The sequence below is a fragment of the Sminthopsis crassicaudata genome, chromosome 4 (assembly GCF_048593235.1).
Source record: "Sminthopsis crassicaudata isolate SCR6 chromosome 4, ASM4859323v1, whole genome shotgun sequence".
Lineage (NCBI taxonomy): Eukaryota > Metazoa > Chordata > Mammalia > Dasyuromorphia > Dasyuridae > Sminthopsis > Sminthopsis crassicaudata.
This window is the reverse complement of record NC_133620.1, coordinates 271,989,153-272,014,719: the sequence shown is the minus strand read 5'-3', so window position 1 is coordinate 272,014,719 and position 25,567 is coordinate 271,989,153. Positions and strand designations below refer to the sequence as shown.

The following is a 25,567-nucleotide window of genomic DNA, read 5'->3' as shown; positions in this document are numbered from 1 at the left end:
CAAACACTCCAGCTTCCTTTATCTTCTTGCATATGAAACATCCCTGCTTTTAACTAATGTGGTCTGATAAAGGTCGATTACCTGGGACCATGATGAATGTTGCTTTACTTCTTAGTACTGGAATCCCTATTGAGACTCTGGGCAGAGGTGAGCAAATTGGTCACAAATATCCTCAAAAAAATTTTTTGTCAACAAAATTGAGTTTTAGCAGTATTACCATTTTTTCAATTTTTTAAAATTTAGCCAGTAAAAGCAAACAAGTAAACAAATAATAAATCAAATTCTGATTTGTAGTGTTTTCTGATTTCTAAGCTATAAATGCTCACAAAAATATTTAATAATTAGTTCTTTTTAGCAGTATAAGCTGGGTCCAGTATACCTTCGTTTATCAATAAACTTCATGATTATATTTATTGACTCTATGTAAACATACATAATACACATACATACACATATACATGTATGCACACATAGTTTGTCTCTGTCTCTATCACCCTTGACTTGAAATCCTGGGCACTTCTAGCATAGGAATCCAAACTATGTATTGTTCTTCATTAAGTCCTTGTAGTGATGAAATGGTCTAAAATATCTAAAGTGTTTAAAATCTTAATTAATATGAATCTGATATAATTCAGGGATTGCAACCTATGAAATACATGTCAAAGTTTCCTTGAATCTGGGGATGGTGTTCAGGACTGTTACCTCTATGTGAGTTTCCCTTTCTTGAGGGATCATTCATCACTACTTGGGAAAGGTGCCAGTGGATTATCTTGCTGCCCCATATTCCCACCTCAAAATTGGTAAGGTAATAGTCAAGTCATCACCTCAGAGGTGCATGCAATATTATAATTATAATTCCACTTTCCTCAATTTAAGGACATAGAGGCTCAAAGGGAAGAAAATAACCAGCTGAAGGTCAGACAACTAGTTAGTGACAGAGTTGTGACTAGAAGCTATCTCTCCTGAGTTCACTGTGGTATTTAGTTTTGTTTTGACTACATCATTGAGAGATCTCTCCCTCATCACTACCAAATCCCCCCAGCCCCATAGCTCTCATTAGCCTAAGTTTCTCTGAAAATGAGCCCATGTGAGAGTATTAGAGGGTGGTGGAAAGCAAGATGAACGTTCAAAGCAGGTGTTGTATGTGATGTCCTTGAGGCAGAGGTTGCTCAGATATTTCAGACAATTCTCTACTCTGCCCCCACACTCAGTGACACAAGCAAACAAAGCTAATCCTGTATATGGCTTCTTTCTGGAAAAATAAAAAGCCCTGAATCAAACCCAGACCCATTTATGCAGACTGTCTATGGGAGAAATGGATGAATGAGTGTGACAGAAAACTTTTTGATGCCATTCAAATGGCATCAATACAGGCAGCAGGTCTGCCAAATGTTCAATGATGCTAGACATTTCCGCTGCTGGCAGGGACATTCTGAACCAGGAGCAAAATGAATATATTTTCCTGAAGCAAAGACTTATCATTCCCTATCACCTGCTTTGCTCCTCATCTTTTCTGCTCAAAGCCTTCCAAAATAACTCAGGGGAAAAATAAATCACTTTTCTAAAGCTAGGCCAAGCAATATTATTTTTTCTTTTTTGCTACTGGGCAAAATCATTTGGAAGAAATTGATGAAATTTCCACCAGCTTATTAAAAATTTGTGCCTTTATCAAACCTTGAAACCTTAACATCATGACTTCTGAAAGCTGGTAAGATCTAGTGAATGGAACATTAGGCTTAAATCATGAAGACTTTGGGTCTGGATCCTGCTTCAGATACTTACTAAGCTATGTGAACCTGGGCCAGACATTTAACTTCTCTTACCCTCCATTTTTCCATACGTAAAATGGAAGAAATAGCATCTACCTTCATGAGTTATTGTGAATATCAAATGGGCTAATGTATACAAAATGATTCCTAAACCTTAAGGCAAAATGTAAAATTTTGTTTTTATGATATTAACATATTAATTCATTATTATTCATTATTATTATTAGTTCATAAGCAAGGGATACAATCATTCTCTTTGACCTCTCCAGAACTTAAAATGGTTATTCCTCTGTTTCTCTTTAATTCAAGATCATCTGCTACTGGCTCATCTTGGAATTTATCTCAACCCCTAGGGCTTTTTTTCATCCTAGATCAGGCTAGCACTCTCTATGACCCATTTATCATGAAAATATCCCTCCACATGGCCCACTTCACCTCTTCTATTGGTGAATTCCTACTAGAGCTTCCATTTTAGTTAACCTGGGTTTAATCCACTTTCATTCTCCTTCTTGCCCTGTTTTTACTTTTTACTTTGAACTTCAAAATCATGCAGTGGCCAAAGTAGTTTCATCACATCTCTAACTCTTGGTTTTCAGTTCCTTTTTATGTGCTATCTTCATTAAAGCCTTAAGTATAATTACCTTATAGACAACACAGTCTTTTTTATTATTTGTATTTTTATCTCCAGCACAGCACAGCTTCTGACATATAGTAAACACTTAATAAATGCTTCTTACCTTTCTTCCTTCTTTCTTTCTCCCTTCCTTCCTTCCTTCCTTCCTTTTCCTCCTTTATTCATTCCTCTCTCCTTTTCTCCCTCCTTCCTATCTTTTCTTTTCTTATTCACTTAACCTCTCACTGTTATAGACAACATTCTAAGACTGAAAATTCCTTCCTAGTCTTCATATATGTCACTCACCTTCTATGCAACAGTTAGACCTTCTTGTGGCTCCTCATACATAGAACTTCATCTCCCACCACTATACCTTTGCCTCGACTGTCTGGCACACTTGCAATACTCTACCTTCTCATCTCTTCCTTTTGGGATCTTTGATTTCCTTTGAAACATAGTATAGGCTTTCCAATGAAGGCATTTCCTGATCCTTTCAGAAGTTAGTGCCTTCTCTCCCCAAACTACCTTATACTCATTTTATATTCACTTATTATATATGCAAATGCTATGCCATCCTCCATAGAATATAAGCATGTGGACTATGGGGCAGGGGAGTTGGACAAGGAATTTCAATTTTATAGCCCTACTGTCAAAAATAGTACCTGGTGTATAGCAGATCCCATTAATTCAAAGTAGTACCTCATTTATAAAGAGGAATAAATTCTATTATGAAAGCACAAGTATGAATCTAAATAGAACAAATACCTTAGTTTTGCCTTAGTTTTCTCATCTGTAAAATGGGTATAATATCAGCACCCTCCCACCCAGAATTGTTGTGAGGATCAAATGAAATAATAATTGTAAAGTGCTTAGCATAATATCTGTAAACAGTATATGTTAGTTATTAATTTTTAAATTAGAAATATTAAATTACATTATTATTTAATTGTTAAATTTATTGAATTGATGATTTACAAATAAATATAATATATTATATTATACATAAAATATATAATATAGTATATTATATAAATATAATAAGTTATAAATTAAATGAATAATAATTTAATTATTATTACTACCAGGGCTCAAAGAAGAGAAGGATCACATTCAAGTAAGATTTTGATCATCAGGGGTACAAAAAAAGGACATTTCAGTTGCAAGATACACCAGCAAGAAAAGACAGAGTTAGTAAAATATGGAGAATGATTGTGAATAATGGATAGTCCAATCTCTCTGGAGTATAAAGTACAGAAATGAGAATAGTGGGAATTGTGGCTGGTCAAAAAAAATGCTGGGGTCATATCATGAAAAGTTTTTAACGCTGTGGAGGCTGTTTGGATTTCAGTTAGAAGACTTTGGGAAACCATTGACGATTCATGAGAAGGGACTGGCATGATTCATAAATGCTTCATAAAGATTAATCTTGCAGTCATGGCTGACATTTATTGGAGAGGGAAAAATAAGTCAAAATAACTCAGGATATATGGTGCTTTGAGGTTTATGAATCATTTTCCTCACAATCCTTATCTCCCACTACTCTCATCTGCGTTTTAATATTCTAGCCAAATTTAACTACTCATGGTTCTTAAGTCACACCTCTCATTTCTTCTTCTCCTTCCTCCCACCATGACTTAGCTCATGATATTCCTCCCAGCTGGGAGATGGCTTAAAATGCTGTTGTGAAAGAGATAATGAGCTCTTGACAGGGGATCTCTCTAAGGTATAATTCACATTTATATAGTGCATTAAGATTTGCAGGGAGATGGAGGGGGGGGCGGCAAAGGAAACTAAATAAGGGAAAGAAAGATGACCAAGGTTCTTGAGTCTGTAGAACTGGGAGAATGATGGTATCTTTCATAGAGATAGGCAACTCATATGAACAAACCGATGAGGTGGGAAAGGTAACAGCTTGAGATCTTGGTGGAATATCTGAGTAGGACCATCCAGCCAGGGCAGGGGCTGAAGATCTGTCAGTCATCAGTATTGGGGCAACAGATAAATCAGCAAAAGAAGACAATATAATCAAAGATAAGTATGTGTGGAGTCTCCTCTAGTACTTAAGAAGGGTCAAATAAATATATGTCATGATGTAATGAAAAGAATATGGAATTAATTGCTAGAGGACCTGGATCAAAATTCAACCCATAACTCCCAGTGCAATCTTGGGCAAAGACACTTCATTTCTGTAGGTTTCATATTTCTCATCTGTAAAAATGAAAGCATTGGACTAAATATCCTCTGAGTCATTTTTAGTCTAAGTCTATGATCTTATGTTTTTACTTCTTTAGATAATCAAGTATCAAACTTTCTGAGGAAAGACTCAACTGAGAGGACATAGGATCTAGACCTGGCTTGGATGTGCATTAATATCATGTTCATATATCTCCCAATATACCTTTGCTTATGTAATATTTATCCCATTTCATGCCTAACCCAGCATACTTCTTTATTCTTCTTCAATTAACAGTCATGGTCAGCTTACTGTCCTATCTACTTTATGAAATCTTAAGACCTCTTTAGCCTCTTTTTGCTTTTTATCTCTGAATTTCTAAAGACATTTGGTATCTTCCACATATACCTGACTAAATGCTATCCTTTCTTGCTCTCTATTTTGCCTTTGTGTGGTTCCTCTGGAATACCACTTCTGCTTCTTACAGCCTATATGATTTTGGACAGATCACTTCTCTGAACCTACTTCCCTCCTTAGCAAAATCAGAAGTTTGACTTAGATGATTTCAAAGTTCCCATAATCCAGCTCTAAGCCTCTGATGCAACATTGCAGAGTTGGGGTTCTTTCACATAATTTGTATCCCCCATAGTTGCTGAGCATGAAGAGAGTAAGTGCTTAACAACTATTTATTGGCTTATATTCACTTGTCCATTTAGTTGTTTTGTATCTCTCTCCCCATCTGCAAAAATGGAGTTGAGTTCATGTAAATGTTGCCCATTGACATCCTTTTGATTCTACTCTTCAATAATCATCATTTATAGGCTCCATCAGGAGCTTATTATTAATCCTACAATCAGGAGCCTATTATATTAATTCATTAAGTGCTGGGAAAACAAATACAAATGCAATTTTTGGTTGCATTCAACAAATGTAGTAGTGTATATGCATTGTCAGATTTTACCATTGCTTTGTGAAGAGGTACTTGTTCCAAAAGCATTTTTAACCTGTTTATCATACACTCTTAAGAATATGAATCAACCATCATATTCCTCTTTTTGACAAGAAGGTGAAAATTTTTATCTTTCTTGGGAATGATGAGCCCAGCATTTAGTCAGGTTTTGCTTTGAACATTTTCTAGATCCTCTGTTATTTACCTTATTATGCCAGACATATCCATTAGAACTGGCATTACAAGGATGCTGATTATATGTGCTCTTTGCATTTATTTGACTTCTAGGTGAGAGTCAATCTCTTAACATACATAGACTCAACTTTCATCGTGATTAATTCTGTGCTTGACATCTCTTACCTGAAGAAGACAAAAGCATTTGTCTTCACTATTTTCATGTATTGGGTCATTTTGATCTCTAAAGTAAAGCTTCACTCTTCATCCTTGAACACATGAAAAGTTTTACAGTTATCAAGGCCAAATAACATTTTTTTCATTGGACAAAGTCTCCATGAGATGAGGAAGAACATAAAAGGATCAATATATTTTGATACAGTTCTTACTCTGATTTGAAAATTATGCTCATTTCTATTAAAATTATAATAATGACTTTAATTTTAGATAGAATGATAAGTTTAAGCTGATATGTTTATATAATATTTATTATTACTGATGTTATTATAGGTATATATGATTTGGTTTTAACCAATGATTCACTGCACTGGCATAAAACACAAGATTCTCCAAACTTTAAATACATCTATATCTCTAACTATATCTATACACCTACCAACTCATACCCATATCCACTCCTATACTTCCACATCCCCACACTCCCGTACCCATACCCTCCCTCCCCACATATATACGTGGGAGTGTGGATATTGCGTGTGAAACAATGCAAAGCACTACTCTGGGATCTTGCTGTTCAACACACTAGTCATTCCTGTTGAAATCAACATGGATGCTGAGGTGTACCTTTAAAAAATATAAGGTTTTATCTCATTGGTTTATGAGAAACCAATGGATATTTTGTAGTTTCTTTAAAGATAAAAAAATAAAATTTTCTCATATGTCAGATTATTATATTAAGATTAGAGAGATGACTCAAAATATGAATTCCTGTTAGGAATTCCTGTATCTCAAATTTATGACTGACATTTGGCCACTGAGCTACAAGTGTATTAATTGCTTTTTTAAAGTTATTATTACACAGAGCAAAATTGGAATGATAGAATTTTAAAGCTGAGAGTAATCTCAGGGGTCATCTCATAGGAGTTTAAGATTTAGAACTGAAAGGGAGTTTAGATAACCCCCTCATCCTACATTTGAGAAAAACTTGAGATCCTAAGAAATGTGGTCACAGTTTATGTGAAAACTAGAAACCATGTCTCCTGATTGCTAGTATACTTTTTTGCTATATCATATTGCCTCCTTGACTAGTAACCCATTTGGTCAATCACCAAATGGGATGGTTTAGCCTTGACATTAGCCTCCCAAATGCCCAAAGTAAGTAAACCACTTGGACAAAGAATCATTCACCAGATTTATTTGAAGTCTAAGCTCTCTGAATTATACACGTGCACAAATGATTCACTCGGTGGGAACCTCTCACTTTTTTTTTTTTTACACTCTTCAAACTGAAAATAGTACTAAAGAGGTTTGCATAATGCATGTCCATGGAAATGCTGAGGCAATTCTGACTTTCACAGTGCTAGGAGGTCCTTCTGAGTTTCTTATTCACTTAGATAATCACGCTCTCTTTTCCCAATATAAACCTTGCCTGGAATATGTACTCAGCTTGGGGGAGACAAATATTCATTGGGACTGGGCAATACTTTATTCTAACTCCCAGGTGAGATCAGATCTGCTTACATTGACCTTGAATTCTATGAAGATGTTGTATTGAATTATTCTTGGTCTGAATCGTGATAGATTTGCAGACAGGACTAATTATCTAACTGGAAAACAAAAGTTCCCCATTCCCTTATGTAAATTTCTCTTGAGTTTGTATTCTAGGTAATCAGTAAAAACAGAATGTGCAAGTTCTTTGAGGGTAGGGGTGATTTCTATGTTGTCTTTATTTTCCCAGCACCTTGCCCAGTAGCTGACACATAGTAGGTGCTTTTTTAAAAAAAAATGCTTATTGATTGATTAGCAAAGTAACTTTTGATATCAGATTGAGGGACTCTTCACCTGTTTAGACAGGGTCTGTATTATTACTTTAATGAAAGTGGTTGGACAAAAGTTCCACTAGAGGGCAATATATCTTCACTGTTAAATTTTTTAAATCTCTAGTGAAAGCAACCTCTGCAGCAAATGAAAGCCAGAACATTTATTTATATACTTCTCTTTCTTTCTTTTTTTTCTTCTTCCCTTATAGGAGCCATTTTTTCCCCTTCCTTTTGGAACTTTAGTATTTTGTAAGCTCCTTTTCCAGTTTGTTAGAACTGGAGAAACTCTTAACTAGCTCCCTCCCAACCCACCCGCCCCCTAGTTTCCCCTCTGCAGTACAGTACTGTATTGCTATGTTCACAGTAAAAAGGACTTCTAATTTCTGAATGAACATTCTATGTGACTTCAGTCTCTGATGAAACTGAGGTATACACCCTAGTCAAAAACCATGAAATTCCTTCAGTCATTTAGCTGTATTATTTTGTTTTGTTCTGCGGCTTGGGCAATGAAAAGATTTTTCCCACTCCATCATGACTGGCAACACACATTCTAAACTAACTCATTAATGGACAGTAGTAGATGACCTAGGCCGGGAACATACAGCAGAGAAGGTAATGGTTCTATAGGTGTATATTCTGTAATGCACTTTGGGATAGAGAAATAGAAAATCACAAACTAAAACAAATATCTTGTATGTACAGCATGTGGGCATTGAATCTTTTCTCATTCTCATTTTAATTTGCTTGGCTATTGTTTCTCTTTAAACCATCTTCAAATGATGTTCACATTTGATATCTTTTTAAAAATGGATTTCAGTAACAAAGATGTTCAATCTTTACATATATGCCATTGAAGTAATCTTTGTGCCCCTTTAATATTCAGTATTACTCATAAGATACTGTAATATTACCATAACAGCTGTAATATTCTATGAATGCGTTAACAGCAATGCATGAGTTACGTTTCCAGGCAGGTGATGGTTGAATAATCACCAAATTGAAAAAAAAAAAAAGTTCCTGATTTCAAAACCACAGCTGAAACATTTGTACAAATATACACAAAAAGAAAGGAAAGGGAAAAAAAACCCAACAACAAATAGTTCTGACACCAGAAAGCCATAATAACAAATAGCTTCTGCTAAAGTCAATCTCTATCACCCTGGACATGCCTCCTAGGTGGGATGTGGTAGCTAGTGTGTGGAAGCATTATCCAAAATACATCAAGAAACATCTTTGGGTGCTAGACTTGGTTTTCCCCTCCAGAATTGTTAACAGTGTTAAGGAAGTGTTTTATTCCAAACAGTGAGTACATCAGAAAACAAAATAAGACCTGTTCAGGTAGACAATCCTAACAAAGTTTCCCTCAAGAGAGTTCTCTGCTAGACATGGGGAATTTCATGGGTTACCATGAATAGGTTACCATTACCTCAAATGATGAAAACAAGTGCTGGTGACCATGCATATCATGTGGATGTCGGGTGCAGAGACTGGGTGAGATACAATGAATGGAATCTCATGCAATCAAAATTCAAGTTTACATATGGTCCTATTATTATGGCCAGGAAAAAAAATGCATACACCTCAGCATGGGGATTGAGAAAGCCAAAGCACCCCCTCCCCCCAAAGGGTGACATTCATTATTGACATCTCTGGTTTAGGTTGGCTTTTGAGTACATAGCTCTGAGATGTAATGGTGGCTTAAGAACAAAATGCTATTTATTTTAGACCCTCCTAAAAGATGCATTAGGGTTGGTAAATAACAGGATTCAAGAAACAGATCCCCTTTTCCTAGCCCTTATGTTGAGAGATTTCAATATAAGGAAGGGGTGGGTAGGTGGGGGGGACTCCCAGTGAACTAAATGTCCAGGGATTTGAAGGCAACCAATTCCTTTAAACATAACTGACCTAATAAAAATAAGCCAACAAGAAAGGAAAGCATGTGAAAGAGAAGTGATCATATCGTCTGAGGCATGGAGGGAAGCTCAGTTAGACACTGGGGGGGGTGGCAGGCCAGGACGCCGGGTTTGAATGATTTTTGGCTTTGGAGCATTCTTTGGATCTTCTTCTTCCTCTATGTCACTGTCGCACACATGCACCACAACACTTGGGGTAGACTCTGTTCCTGCATGGAGTTCGTACTTCTCCCCTGAAAAACAAGATAAATGAAAAATGTTGAGAAAAAAGGGATCATTCTGAATGACAAAGCACAGAAGCATGGAGCCCAGCACTGGATAGTTTTTTTTTTTTTTTTTTTTATTGTTTTGAGATTGATTTTGCCACTTCCTTTTCAAGCTCAGAAGATGAGGAACTGAGGCAAACAGTAAAGTGACTTGGGCAGAGTCACACAACTAATAAGTGTCTGAGGCTAGAACTCAAGAACTCAAGAAAATGAGTCTTACTAACTATTCACTACCTAGCTTCCCTATCTCATTTATCTAGTCTATTTACTAATCTCATTTCTGTCTTTATTACATTTCTTCTCTTTCTTTCCACCCACAGTCATCTCATCACCACTACCTGGATCAGTAGCCTTCTAATTGATCTCATTGCCTCTGTTCAGTTTTCTTTTTAAATACAGGATTCAGAATAGCTGGATTCTAATATTGCTTTTAGCACTGAATGGAATCTGTGACCATACATGAGGAATGACGCAGTGTTAATGCTGGATTTGGTGGTAGAAGGCATGGGTTTGAATCTTAGTTCTTCTATTTGTTACTTGTAAGACCTGGGAAAGAATGCTTTTCTCTGTGCCTTAGTTTCCTCCTCCTCAAAATAAGGGAGTTGGATTAGATGGCTTCTGAAGTCTCTTGTAGCAATAAACTGACTCTCTTGCTTTATCTCCAAAGACTTGCATAGCAATGTAACATCTTTGTTCTCAAAGGGAGTCATGGAGTCTCTACAATTGACTTTCTGGATGACTGAGACAAATTGTTGTAACTCAGATCATTCAATATATTTACAAATATATATTTTGTGCCAGACACTGTGCTGCTTATTGAAGATATTGAGACAAAGAATGAAACAATACCTATCGGTCATGAGCTTACTTACATATTAATAGGAGACAGAAATATATTAAAAAAATACAGCAAAAATATAAAATGAATGAATACAAATACATACAAAGTAGTTAAACACAAGGTAATCTGAAAGTTAGAGCGTAGGCAAGGAAGGGATCAGGAAAAGCTTCATCTAGATGGTCCTTGAGTTGCCCATGACCATAGCACATGTCCACTGGGTTTTCTTGGCAAAGATAATGGAGTGCTTTGTCATTGCTATTTCCTTCTTCATTGAATTAAGGCAAACAAAAATTAAGTGACTTACACAGAGCCACACATAAGTGTCTGAGGTTGGATTTGACCTCTGGTTTTCCTAATTCTAGAACCCAGGACGTTATCCACTGAGCAACTTAATTGCTCCAAAATATAAAGAGGCAAAAAGGAAGTGCATTCCAGACAGGAGGATTGAATAATGCAAAGGCAAAGACAGGGGATGTAAAAAAAAATTTTTTTTTGTTTTAATAGAAGGAATTGGGGAAAGCCAGCTTGTCTGAGGGGCAAAATGGGAGGGGAGAGTGACTTCCCATGGGTCTGGAATGTATTACATACTTTGGAGCTAGATGGTTCCATCTTTGACTTTAAAAGCTAAACAGGAGAATTTCCATTTTTTCTTAGAAGTACTAGGAAGTCACTGGATTTGGTTAAACAGGGAAATCTCATGGTCAGAATTGTGATTAAAGAAAATTTCTTATATAGTAGTATGTAGAAGGGACTGGAGTGGAAAAGGACTTAGGGGGAGGAAGAGCTATTAGCAAGTTCTAAGGTTAGTTCACTTAGCAAATTGTTTATTGCATTCTTGCTATATACTATGGGAGCTCCAAAGAGGAATAAGACATGGCTCCCTGGATTCTTCATTTATAAATCAAAACTGTCTACATATCTAGAAACAAAGCTGACTTATTAAAAAATATTGAATTTAGAGTTGGAAGTGGTTCTAGAAATTGTGGTTGTCCAGTTGTTTGTCAATTGTGTATGACTCTTTGTGACCCTATTTGGGGTTTTCTTGGCAGAAATACTGAAGAGGCTTGTCATTTCCTTCTCCAACTCATTTTACTGTTGAGGAAACTGAGGCTGACTGTAAAGGACAGGAACTCTGGAGAAATATATATATACTTAAGGCTCAGTATGATTGATTTAATCCTAAAACAAGGTGTCAAATTTGTAGAACTATACTAAGTACTAAGTACATGTAAACTAGAGAATCATTATCTTAATTCCACTGAGTTAATATCTTGTTTTAGGATTAAATCAATCATACTGAGCCTTAAGTATATTTCTCCAGAGTTCCTGCCCTTTACAGCTGACAGATGACTTGACCCAGATCATATAGGTAGGAAGTATCAAAGGCTGAATTTGAATGACTTCGTGACTTCTGATTCTCTGTATTTTACTGCACCTTCCATCCCAACCTGCTTTATACCCAAATGGAAGATATCATAGTCTTATTGAGTTTTTGGATTTGTTTAAATAATATTTTATGGTTTTAACAAACTATATACTATACTAATTACTTTTTTCAACTTTCAGGTTCAATTGAAAATCTTACCTCTACAAGTCTTCTTTCCTGATCCCCGATTGATTATTTCCTATTACCTCTTTGTACATAGCAATTTGTTGCCTCCCCATTAGGTAGCTTGTAAGCTCTTTGAGAGCAAGGATTATCTTTTGCCTTTCCAATGTGACTGACACATAATAGTTTCTTAATATGTATTGACTAACATCCTCACAATAATTCTGTGACAGAGAAAAACCAATCCAATGTAATAGTCATATGGTATGAAAATTCAAAGACCAAATATGGACTTTTTTAGATTTGAGGAAACTAAGAAGCAGAGAGGTTATAAATATATATGTATATATCATAGTTATATTTTGTATTCTATACATACATTTAGTTGCCCCAAATTATAAAAGTATTAAGTGGCAAAGTTAGCACTTAAATCCCCATCATATGATTCTAAATTCGGCAATATCTTCTAACATATATCATAAATATAATACTTCTATCACTATTTTATTCATGCAGTGGAAGCAAGGAACAACTGTTTGTTTATTATTACCTATTTTGATTTCAAAAATCCTTAAATATTTTAAAAGTTACTCAAGCCCAACTGTTATCCGGTCCTACAAATTGCCAGGCAAATTAGTTTAGGGTTTCCATGGAAATTCTACTTTTAAAGGGATTAAAGAATCTACAGTTGACCTCTACTACTAACTGTCATCCTAAAGGTCAATAGAATAAGAGGTTATCTTCCTGATATGATATAAGGGACACTGGAGATCCCCAAGTGTCTTTAAATGTCTCATGCTTCAAATATCTTCATAAATTTGAAATAACCACCATAGAGTCACTAATGGGTTAATAAGTAAATGAATCTTGCCTTTAAGAGTTTGCTATTAAAACTGACATATTAGTTGGTAGTCATAACCTTTTCGTTAATATCAATAAAATTTTTCTCCATACATGGTACCATGGTATTTTCTGGTACATAAGTATATAAGATAAGACTTTAAGGAATTTAGATTCTCAGTGAACAACACAGAGATATGTAATCTATTGTATAGAACCACAAATTCAGATTATAAAGAGATCAGATTCTCTCTCTCCTTTCTCTTTCTCTCCTTTCTTTCTCTGTCTCTGTCTCCCTCTCCCTTCCCCTTCCTTTCTTCCTCCCTCCCTCTTTTTTCCTTTCTCTATCCCTCTGTCTCCCCCTGTCTCTCTTCCTCTCCCTGCCCCTCCCCCCTCCTCCTAAAAGAAAAAAAAAAGAAAGAAAAGAGAGGGCTCCTATCCCCCATGAAAGCATGTAGGCTAACAAGATATTAAATAAGGATAAGCCATATTTCATGTAAAAGAAAATGTAAAAGACTTGCATCTGAGTTAATAAGCAGCTAAGATTACTTTTCTATCTTGAACCCCTTCTGTGTTACTAGTGTGATTTTGGGAAAACTGCTCAGTTTCCTGTTCTGTAAGATAGAGGTTGGATTAAATGATCTATGAAGTTCCTTTTACCACCAAATCTATGATTCTATGATCTAGTAAATTACAGATGGATTGCAATTATGTTGGTGAATCAATGGAAAAACATTTTTGAAGGACATAGTTTTTTCCACAGTGATAAAATCATAGATTTTTCATGTATTTACATATTATATTACTATATTTAGTCAAATTTCCCTTCCTCTTACCTTCTCCATATTTTTGTTTTAAAACAGGAATGAAGAAAGGGGAATCTGGATTGTGAAATAACATCAATTGTCATTAATCTTTTAGATTTTAACCCCCATTTGCTATTAAAGAGCAGTGGATTATTCACAGTTGCAGATTAATTAGTGGTCAAATTAAATGAAATCTAATACTACTGTTCTTCCTTCAGGAATTTAGAATATAAGACTAAGTGAAAGGGAATTTGGGAGAGAGAAATTATTTGCAAATGATTAAAAGATGCTACTTATCCTTAGAATATGTTTTTTTGGTTTTGCTTAGGTAGTCTCATTCTGGGGAAGAAGAGGAAGCGTATTGCTGCAGCCCTAATTCACTATTCTCTCATCCTTCTTTCTGTAAGGCTGAAGTTGTCAATGCATCATATAGAAAGGACAATTATGCATACCCATAATCATGGCAGTAGGAAGAAACATGAAAAAAATTTAAGAATGGTAATAAGAATTTAGGTTTCTGTTTTGTTTGCTTGCTTATTTTTGATGATCTGTAACTCTTTGAGACTCTCATGATGATTACAACATGCACTAAGGCACTTTTCTTATATAACAATAGATGAGGCTTTAGTTTGCTGTGCCTCAGTTTCCTTGAATAAAATTATTATGACCCCACTACTTTGTCTCTTAGGAATGAGGACTAGAAAAAAGGCCCTGAAATACAATATAATCATAGGATTCCAAGTGCTTTATCTCAAATGCCTGCTCCTTTGGGCATTGCCCATAGCCTTGCTGTCTCCTGCCCTTTGACCTTCTTATTTTGACTCCATTCTGTCAGGACTAAGTTATGATCCTTTCCTGGAATTATAGTTTGTCCCCCACCCAATATCCTCCCCTCCCCTCTTATCTGCCTTTGTTTCCCCTAGATATAAAAGTCTCTTGAATTATTTGCTCGCTGTGGAATGCTTTGAGACAAGAGCCCAATTCAGCCAGTTAGTTTTGACTAGTCTAAATTCTTCACTATTAAAATGATTAAAAACCAATCTGTCTTGCTTCAATTTCTCCGACATTACAAGTTTATCCATGACAAACACTGGGCTAAACATGCAGGTTAGAACTTTTAGCATAACATGGATATTTATCTATTTGATGGTCGGTGGGGTTGATGGCATTTTTTTATTTTTAAAGTTTTCTTTGCTTATAGGTAGATAATTTTGAGTCATTCAGCAATTGAGTAACAAATGTGGAGTAAGTGGATCTGGACTAGGTCTTATCCACAGTTGGTCTAGGACTATAGACAAGGAAGAGTGATGTAAGACAAAATACCAATTTGAAGTTGAAATTCCTAAGTTCAAATTTCAGCTAGTCACTAGCTTAATGAGACTTTACTTTTTTCCTTTGAAAAATGTGAGTTTTGTAATTAGCAGGATGATTTCAGAGAGGCCTTGGAGAGACTTGCATGAACTGATGTTAATAAGTGAAGTGAGTAGAACCAAGAGAAATATTGTACACAGCAACAAGAAGATTAAGTGATGAACAGTTTTGATGAACATGACTCTTTTCAACATTTAGGTGATTCAAGCCAGTTCCAATAGATTTGTGATTAAGGGAACCATTTGCATCCAGAGACTGAGTGTGGATCACCACATAGTATTTTTCACCTTTTTTTGTTGTTTATTTGCTTTTTGTTTTCTCATTTTTTCCTTTTTGATGTGATTTTTGTTGTGCAGCATGATAATTGTGGAAATATCTATAGAAGAATTGCACATGTTTAACATATATTGAATTACTTGCTGTCAAAGGGAGGGAGTGGGGGTAAGGAAAAGAGAAAAAATTTAGAACACAAGGTTTTGCAAGAGTGAATGTTGAAAATTATCTTTGCATAAATTTTGAAAATAAAAAGCTAAAAAAAGTTTTTGGATTAGATGAAATTATCCCTTATTTCTTTCCCACATTTAAATCCAATGGTTCCTTATTTAAACTCTGCCTTAGAGAGGACAAATAAAGTTCTACTGAGTAAAACCTCTGTCAGTAGTGAGGAAGAAAAGAAAACTTTAGATAGGGGGAATTCTATATTTATGCAACTATCTTATTTTCCTTCACTGAATGAGAGTATGTGTGAGGAGATATATACTATGGGGAAAAGTAAAGGTGACGGCAGCACAGTTTGTTTGCTGCAGGGCCAAAAGCAACGTTCACATCAAGCTAATGAAGTCGGATTTCTTGGTACTAGGGATATTTTATTGCTGTGATCCCATTAACTTTGACATTTCACTGTTCTATTTTTGGAAATTTTCCTACTATCAAAAAGCAGCAAAGCATCACAACTGCTGAGAGGCTACAAAGTAAAAAGAGAAATAACTTTGGTCTTCCCAGATTGAATTTTTTTTTCTTTTTGGCCTATTTCCTCTCCAGGCTTCAGCTAATTTCTCAGCCGTGGGGGCTGACGTCAATGTTGCCAACCAGGCAGAGGGAACCAATTGGTCACTGTCAGTGGCAAGTTCTTCTTGCCACTGACTATGTCCTTGCTCTTAAAGAGAAGGGGAATTTCCAATATAGATAAGGATAGAAAAATCACCCCTGCTTCTCTTTTAAAGGACAATGATACCCAATCCAAATGCTTTTCTGTCTCAAAAACAATTTTCCTAGTAGCCTTTCACTTAAAAATGTAGGACATCATTATTAAAGGTATTTCAATTTGTCTGAATAATATCAAGGTTTGTTGTTGTTGATATGATTAAAAAGAACAGAGGATCCAATTCTTTCCCTTCCCACATTTTCCCAAGAGAACAATTTCTAATCTCTATCACCTAGATTCAATGTAATTTTTTTAGACAGAAGATTTGAAGCCAGAAGGAACCTAACAAAGCATTTAGTATAACAAACCTATTTTACAGAGGACAGAATTACAGAATTTTACAATTGTACCAGTACTAAGCACAGTTGTGACACATTTTAGGTGCTTAAAAATGTTCATTGACTGATGTATGTCAGGGGCCATCTAATTCACCCATAACCAAAAAAGAATCCTCACTCTAACTTAATGAAAATGACTCCTCAGGATCTTCCCCTCCCAGATTGATTCTTTTGAGAAGGAAAACTAGGCCATTTTTTGGCCTTAATTTTTATGCAGCCTTTAATCACTGAATGGGTGCTGCCCTAGACAAACTAAGTTCTGGGGAAAAGACCTTAGCTTAAAAAATACAAGGTCTCTCCTTGCATTTGGGGACCTCTGTCTTGCCACTGGTTCCAGATGACTCTAGAGGAGAGAGTGGGACTAATGACTTTGCCCAGCTCTGCCTTACTTAAATCCAGTTCACTTGCAAGTCAAGATATCACACTTCTGAAATCATTGGTCCTGGTCAAGAATGAAGGATAAGCAATTGAAAATTGCTCCTCCAGCTTCTGTTTGGAGACTTCTATCGACAGGAAATTCCCCTAAGGTAATATGTTCTTCATTTGGATATTTCCAATTATTACAGAGTTTTCCCCACAATAGGACCTACATTTGCCTTCTCTCCCCCCATCCCATTTCCACCTATTGTTTCTGGTTTTATCCTCTACAGTCAAATAGAACAAAGCTAATCCCTATTCTAAATATCCTTTTTCTCAGTCTTTTCTTCTTCAGTCTTATCACTGCTTAGTTCTTTCAACTTATTCTTTTACATCCTAAAGAATAATGAGGAACTCATCTCCAAAGAGTGAAAAATGCCTTGTTCGAGGTCACACATAATATATAGTAATCTACATTTGTTCCCATGTTCCCAATCTCCAAATCTGATGCTTGTTCATATAACACCACAAAAAGAATGGCTGACAGCTGGAATTATTTTTGAAGAGATGTTCCTGGATTCTTGCTCCCTTTGCTTCCTGGGTTACTGAGATTGAGAAAAAGGCTGGTGGGAAAATATTAATTCTTTTAGGCATCTGTGAAGGAACTTTAATGAGACCAAATGCAGGCTGCCAACTCTAATGGAGAGATGGTTCATCTGGTATTCTCTCAAGTATCAGGAAAGAGTGGGATTGCACTATCACCCTGCAATCAGTTGAAAACCAGCTGCTGGTCACCGCCTCCCTTGGAAAGACATTATTTTAGTTATAATTTGTCTCTATGTTATTGTACAATGGTAGTTTTAGCTCTGTTTTATCAGTCTAATTAATCACAGGGAACCCAAAATTTTTAAGGGATGGGAAGGGGCAGGATTTTAAATTCTGGGTGCCACCACAGAGACTATAAATTATTCTAATAAACTTATAGGCTCACAGATATAGAGTTGGAAAGGACTATGGAGGCCATTTAATTCAACTCTTTCTACATCATCATACCCTCCTTCCTTGTCTTTACCCCAAGAAATTCTGAATTCATTTGGACTACTTGACTGTGTATACCACTTGTACAGTTCTTTCTCCTGAATTCTTTAGCAATTTCAATCTTTTTAAACTCTTTGTTTCTTCCTAAAGTCAAAATCATATCTCTTACTTCCTTTGAGGTTTTACTTTCCCTGGGGGCTTGATCTCAAAGCTCTTCCAGTTGCCTCTCATTCTAGGCAATTTGTGATTTACCTCTTTGGTCTCTGTTCCAAATGACTTCTGGGAGGGACAGATCCTGATTATAAAGGTATATCTATCTATATATCTATGTAAATAGATATATATCTCTATATAGATATTTGAAAATATATAAAGGTTTTTCTAACTTTGGGTTTTCTTTTGTTTGCTGCTTTTTATTGTTGGTTATTGGCACAGCAAAAAAAAAAAATCATTGTATAAACATTTTTCAGGCAAAAAAGGATCATGAATGGAACAATTTAAGAATCCCTGGTCTATATCAGAGGTATTAAACACAGGATCATAGGACAGTCTAAAACAGATTAAAATGTCTGAAAAATATGTAACAAAATAAATAAATATATATTTGGTGAAATATATAATAAAATAAAAATACAATAAAAAACAGATAATGATAATATGTAGTTTTCTAAATCACTATGGGGACTTTATGGATCCTTATGTATAGCTCCCATTTCTTTTTGACTATGTCAGGAATATTCCACAGCTTCAGTGTGGAGGAGGAAGTCAGGGAAGATGTCACACAGAAAATGGCTCTTGAACAGAAGGACATTTGGCTAAAAAAGCAGTCTTCATTGAGGTCAGGGAAGGCAGAAGAAGTATTGTGCCAATGTGTTTTTTTTCATGTAGCTGAAAAATAAAAAGGACATTTTGCTTGAAATTTCTTTAAAATTTGAATTAGGTGAATAAGTTATTTTTGAATAATAAGCTATTATTCTGTAACTAGCTGGAGGGCATAGTGGATAGAATGCTGCATCTGGAGTTAGGAAAACTCATTTTTCTGAGTTTAAATATGGTCTCAGATACTCATTTATGTGACCCTGGACAAGTCACTTTACCCTGATTGCCTCAGTTTAGTAAAGCTGGAGAAGGAAATGGCAAAAAACTTCAGTATTTTGCCAAAAAAAAAAAAAAAACCCTAAATGGGGTCACGAAGAATCAGACACATGACTGAAAAATAACTGACCAACTGTGACTACTTGGTTTTAATCTGTTTTCTAATGCTGTGTCAGTGTTTTCTTATCTGTCCCCTTAGAATGTTATTTCCTTGAAGGAGGGAAGATAGGTTATAAATGCAGGCTGTTAGAGTTGACAGATACCTTAGCAATGATCTCTTTGAGCAAAGGTGTCAAACATATGGCCCATGTCAACATGTAACTCTCCACACTCCCAGCTATGGCCTGAGCTAAATAAAAATGTAGTTGGAAAATACTTAATTCAGGGATATGGTTTAGTGGCCCTGTAATGATTGATTGGAGTTTGAGGTCACTGATCTAGAGGCACTTTGGCTTAGTGGAGAAAGTCCTGGTTTCAGAGACAGGAAGACCTGGTTTCAATTTCTGCCTCAGACATGTATTAGCTATGTGACCACATTAAATTGCTTATTGTTTTGGGACATTATTTCCCTCATCTGTAAAATGAGGTTCTGTGCCAGGCCAGAAACCTCGAGGGTCTTCCCCTCTCAAATGCATTCATTCATTTACTTATTTATTTATATTTTCTGCACTAGGTGAAAGAAGAAATTTTTTAAATCTCAATTGCTACCTAGCTTTAACCATTCAATGGATGTGACTTCAGTCTAACTGAGACCTGTTGAAGACCTTAGCTTAAAAAGGCCAAGGTCTACCATTTCATCCAGGGCCTTTCTTGATCTATATCTTGCCCCTGGACCCAGATGATTCTGGAGGGGAAAGTGAGGCAGGTGACCTTGCCCAGCCTCCCTCATTTAAATCCAACTCACTTGCATTTCTTGACATCACCTCCCTTATATGATGATTCTCTTAGAGAATGAAGGAAAACAACAATATTTACAATATTGACATCATAACTACGCCCACTCATTATTAATCCTTGTGTTAGTCAAGGTAGCTAGTGGATTTCCATTTTGTCTTCTTCTTCTTTGACATAGAATTTTGTCCATTTTTATGACTATTTTTGTCTATTGTTATGACTCAGTATGCTTCAATGGATCTTTGATCTCATTCATTTGGGCTTTTCCTCCATTGATGCATATGGCAATGCATCCATTCTTCTGTGTGCATCATTCTTGTTTCCTCTCCCACTGATCAAGAGAAAATCTATCCCATATACTGGAGGTCTTCCTCCAGATTTTTTACATTTTTAGTTCTCTGTGCAGATGCACCCAGGCTATTCATCTGTTATTCTTTGCTCTTGCTATGTACCAGGCCACTTTCTGGATAAAATACATAAAGGGCTTAGCAAATCTTGAGCTTTCTATATAAATAATGATAGTGATGGTGATGACAGCGGTGGTAATAGAGATTAGTAGGTGAGATAGTTGACAGAGAGTTGCCCTAAGACCCTAGGAGACTTGGATTCAGACCCCAACTCTGACCCATCTTGGACCCATTTGTGGCTGTTAAACTCTCAGTGCTTTAAGTCAGTGATAGTAAAATAAAATAGAAACAGGGTCACTAAACTGTATGTGAAGGTACCTGAAGAAATCATATTGACTTAGAAAATCCCATGTTAGAAATACCTATGTCCTATTTTTAAATGTATTTTGTTAAATATTTCCCAAATGCATTTTAATTTGATTCAGATCACATTCAGGAGTGTTATATGTTTGATATCTCTGCTTTGGGCAACTCTGACTACAAATTGCAGAGAAGATGCTGATCTGCATTGAAGGATATGGTCACCTGAAAGTTCTTTACAGGAGTGAAATCACACCCAGTTCTTTTTGCTTCTTCTCCTCCTCCTTTTCCTTATTATCAGCCACTTCTGTTGATAACCTATCTGGAAATATGTGGCAGTCTTCTAACTTTCACAATGCATATATCTCTCCATTGCAATATGTGCCATCTGTCATTTTAGTTCTTCAAAATTTGGGGTATTCTAAAGTTTTCAAATTGACTAGGAAAAAAATCACAGTGTTGTTCAAAAGTAGGGTATGTGTTTGCGTATGTTTTGGCAACCTGAGATAGTTAAAAGCCTTACTCAATTTCCCAGATGTGATCTAGATTACACGTTCACTCTTTTCCAATTCTGGGCCTAGCTCATCATCTGCTTACAATGCTTTCCCTAGATATATGTACTCATGCACTAACTCAATGTCCTGGCTCAATAAATAATGAAAATTAACAATTTAGATGTACATGCTGTGGGTTATAAACTGAGTCCATTTAAAACTCTCCAAGAGCTGTAGGTTGCCAGGAAAAGGCTCTTTATATTTTCTATTCATTTGCCTGTGGTCTCTCCTATACCAACCTTAAATTCTTATTTTGTGTGCCAAAGAATACATTATGGGTTTAGGGGAAAACAGGTCTGTTTTGTTTGAGTTTAAATTAATTTCTGGTCTTTGCTTTTCATTTCTTCTTCTGTAGAAATGTTTCTATCCACAGGGAATGAGAACAAAATGATAAAAACTGGACCAGTTTTAAGAAGTCTAGATGTTAAGAAAGGTATTCTTGGTACTCTATAACACCTAGCTCCAGAATGCTTGGGTACTAAGCAGTGAGTTTCCATTTAAATTATGCATGCTGTTTTAATTGGATTGGTCAGAAACCTATTGCCTTAAGAGAAGAGGTAAGGATGAAAGGATGAAAGAAAATATTGTCAATATAATCCTATCTTCATAGACTACATATAATGCTTACTTTTTGTTTTAGAACTGTTAACACATATTTATAAAGTACTTATCATATATCAGAAACTGTGCTAAGTAGTGGGAATACAAAAAAAAGAAAAAAAAAAGAAAAGAAAAAGGCAAAAACATGATCTTTACTCTCCAGTAAATCACAGTCCAATGGGAGACATCAGCCACAGAAGTAACAAGATTTATACAATGTAAATCATTTTAACCAGCCTTATTTGTGGAGAGAAGGTAGCTGCTAGAGTCCTATTTCAACATACCCAGATCAGCTAGAGAGCTTAGAAATTTATTAAAAAACAGAGGGCTTTTTCTTTGATTTTAGTTTTTGTTGTGTTTCTTTAATTTTCTTACCTTTTCATCTCTACTTTCCACTGGCCTACTCTAATACTAGAATAAAATCCCACCTTCTGAAAGAGGCCTTTCTCAGTCTCTTCCACTGCTAATGACTTTCCTCTGAAATCACCTTCTGAAATGATCAACTCCTTAGGAATGCCTGGGCCCCTCCTTCTCTCTGATTAAAGCAAGTGGAGGCTGAATACTGAAGAGTTCATCGAAGGCAGCTATTTCATCATTTTCTACCAGATTACAGGATTTTATCATACCCTGGGTGGTAGGTATCTTTCCTCTCTTCTCCCACACTTCTCCCTCCCCTTTCCATTTTATTGCTTTTCTAGGTACTTGTCTACCTTCTTGAGATTGTGAACTGCCTCAGGGCAGGGACTATATTTTGCTTTTTTTTTTTTTTTTTTTTTTAATATCCTCTATATTTAGTATAATGCCTGGTAGGTTGCTTAATAAATATTTATTTACTAATTTGACTACTTGACATTTATACTATATATGGAATGTATAGTATACACATATATATGGAAAGGAGATATATATCATATATATTTTATATGTTTGCATACAAAACGTGTGTATATGTATGCATGTGTCTATTTGTCTATGTATCTATCCATCTAACTATTTTTCTTTCTTTCTATTTTTATCATGTATCTATCCATTCATCCACTTACTCTATGTATCTATGAATCTATTTATCTATCCTCTTATCTATTAAAAACATGGTTGCTGCCCTTAATCTCATATTGCAATGAGATAAGCAGCATGCAAATAACTATGTATATATTTTGTGTACACATTTATTTTGCACACTGTATATATGTATATGTATTTACATATGTAAATGTACATACATATGTATATATACCATTATTTGTAATAACATACAAATAACTTCCTATCTTGGGTACAATTATTATATATATACTGTGTATATTTATCTAATCTATATTATCTATTTATCCATCCATCTATTTTCATATACTTCCCTGGCCAAATTCTCAAATAGGCCAAGAAAGACTGAAAGGAGTTAACTATAAAAAGAAGAGCAAAGAATGAATGTTAATGATCATTCCTTCCCTATCCCCAAACACTGGAAAGAACTTAAAAGCACTTAATGACCCCTTTAATCTTTTCTTCTGTCAGTCTGGTTGCACACAGGCAAAGAAAAACAAATGAATAAACAAATATCCCAGGAAGAAAAACTTAAGGAAGTTCATTGGCCAGGAACTTGATAAACATTTTTTCCTCATAATAAATTTTCTTAACCAACATTGATTTTAGCATTTTAAGATTCATGAGAAGGCAACATGGTGTGTGTAGGAGATAGAGGGTCAGCCTCAAATCATTCTTTGGATCTGGGTTCAAGTTTTTCCTCTGTCACAAATTGGCTGTGTGATTCTAGGAAAATCACTTAAACTCTCAATGTTCTAGTGCTATGGTGTTTGATACAAAGAGAAAGATTTTGACAGGATGAATTTTGACTTCAATAAACATTATCTATATAGTATTTTATAGTATTATATATAGTATTTATAGTATTATCTATATAGTATTTTTCTTAAAAAATATTTTTCTAAACATGCTCCAATTACATTTTTAATCTTGTTGGAGCTTTTGTGTATTATGTGTAGGGAGTTTTGTGAATTTGAAACTTGTGTTTTAGAAAACCCTCTAAGACTTATTCACAAAGAAGGTATGGGTAGAGGAGTTTCTTCTCTGTATTAATGAAATTGTTGGTCAAGTCCCCATACTTTTAAAATTTACACAGTGTTTTCTTTGCATCAATCCGGAGAAGAATGTTGTTTAGTTATTTTAGTCATGTCCAATTCTGTGACACCATTTCCTTCTCCAGCTCATTTTACAGATAAAGAAATTGAGGCAAGTTGGCTTAAGTGGCTTATCAAGGATCACACAGCTGATAAGTGTCTAAAGTCAAATTTGAACTCAGGTCTTCCTAATTCCAGTCCTGATGCTCTATCTACTGAATCAACTAGTTAACCTGAAGTAGTATAGGTTAATGCAAGTTAATGCATCTCTCTTTTATGAATGAGGAGACGCTAGGTGGCACAGTGGATAGAACACTTATGCTTGGAAGCAAAGGAAACTCATTTTCCTGAATTTAAATCTGGCCTCAGACACTTACTAGCTGTGAGACCCTTGATTAGTCATTTAATCCTATATTATAAAATGAGTTGGAAAAGGAAATGGCAAATTATTTTAGAGTCTCTGCTAAGAAAACCCAAAATGGGGTCACCAGGAGTGAATTGTCATTTCCTTTTTCAGGCTCAGAAAGAACTAACTTCCTCAGGGTCACAAAGAAATTGTGTATGAATGAATTCTCCTGATTCTAGGTCAAGTGCTTGTTTTTGCTAACTATACCAAGACCTTAAAAATCTGGAGGAGTCTCTACTATAGTAGCTCCCCTTCTCCCTTCTCCAGAAAAGTCCTTATTTATGCAACCACAAGGGGTTCAAAATCAAGGGATCTTAATTTGGGATCTGTAAAATAAATTTTTTCAATAATTACTGTATTTCAATATAATTTTCTTTGAAATCCTGTGCATTTTATTTTATATATTTAAACACATTCTGAGAAAGTAAGCAGGCCATAAGCTTCAACCTGTTGACAAGGAAGTCTCTGTCCTAGACTAAATTATGAATTAGGTGGAGTTTGTTTTTGATACTCTCCCATCTAGCTTCCTCCCCATTACTCAACTTATGTCCTATGCACATCTGTGAGAGCAATCCTGTTTGGGAAGCAAGCTGGCAAATTTCATTAAGGTATTTCCAGCTAGGGAGGCCATGAGTAGGAATGAGAAGGGATCAGTCTGGGAATCAGAAGGGTACAAGATCATAGCTCTAGAGCAGCAAAATATATCAGAGGTCATCTAATACAATGCTCTTGTCTTATAGTTGAGGAAACTCACTTACCAAAGGTCACAGATAGCGAAAGCAGGGCTGGAATTTGAAACTCAGATTTTAAAACTAGTTCCTTCAACTCTCCTAGGTTTCTTCCTGCATCCAAATCCTGTTTCTGATCCATAGTAGTTGTGCCACTTTGGGAAGGTTATTTAGCTTTTTAGCACATCTGGGGAAATTGCTAACGTAACACTGTTATTATCTTCATTGTTCTTACCATTCAGTC

The 25,567-nt window shown here is 35.6% G+C and overlaps 1 protein-coding gene across 3 annotated transcripts in view; it reads right to left on the bottom strand.

Annotated features, from left to right (window-relative positions):
- Positions 1 to 8,395: 8,395 nt before the first annotated feature.
- Positions 8,396 to 25,567, bottom strand: part of RCAN2 (regulator of calcineurin 2) — a 336,436-nt gene continuing 319,264 nt past the window's right edge. For 2 of the 3 annotated variants that reach the window (XM_074310746.1, XM_074310748.1), the window contains one exon: positions 8,396 to 9,824. In XM_074310746.1, coding sequence (XP_074166847.1) covers positions 9,661 to 9,824 — 164 coding nt within the window. In that variant the 3' untranslated portion in view covers positions 8,396 to 9,660. Of the gene's footprint in view, positions 9,825 to 18,893; positions 19,090 to 25,567 lie in introns of those variants that run through there. The other variant, XM_074310747.1, reaches the window with a different exon arrangement.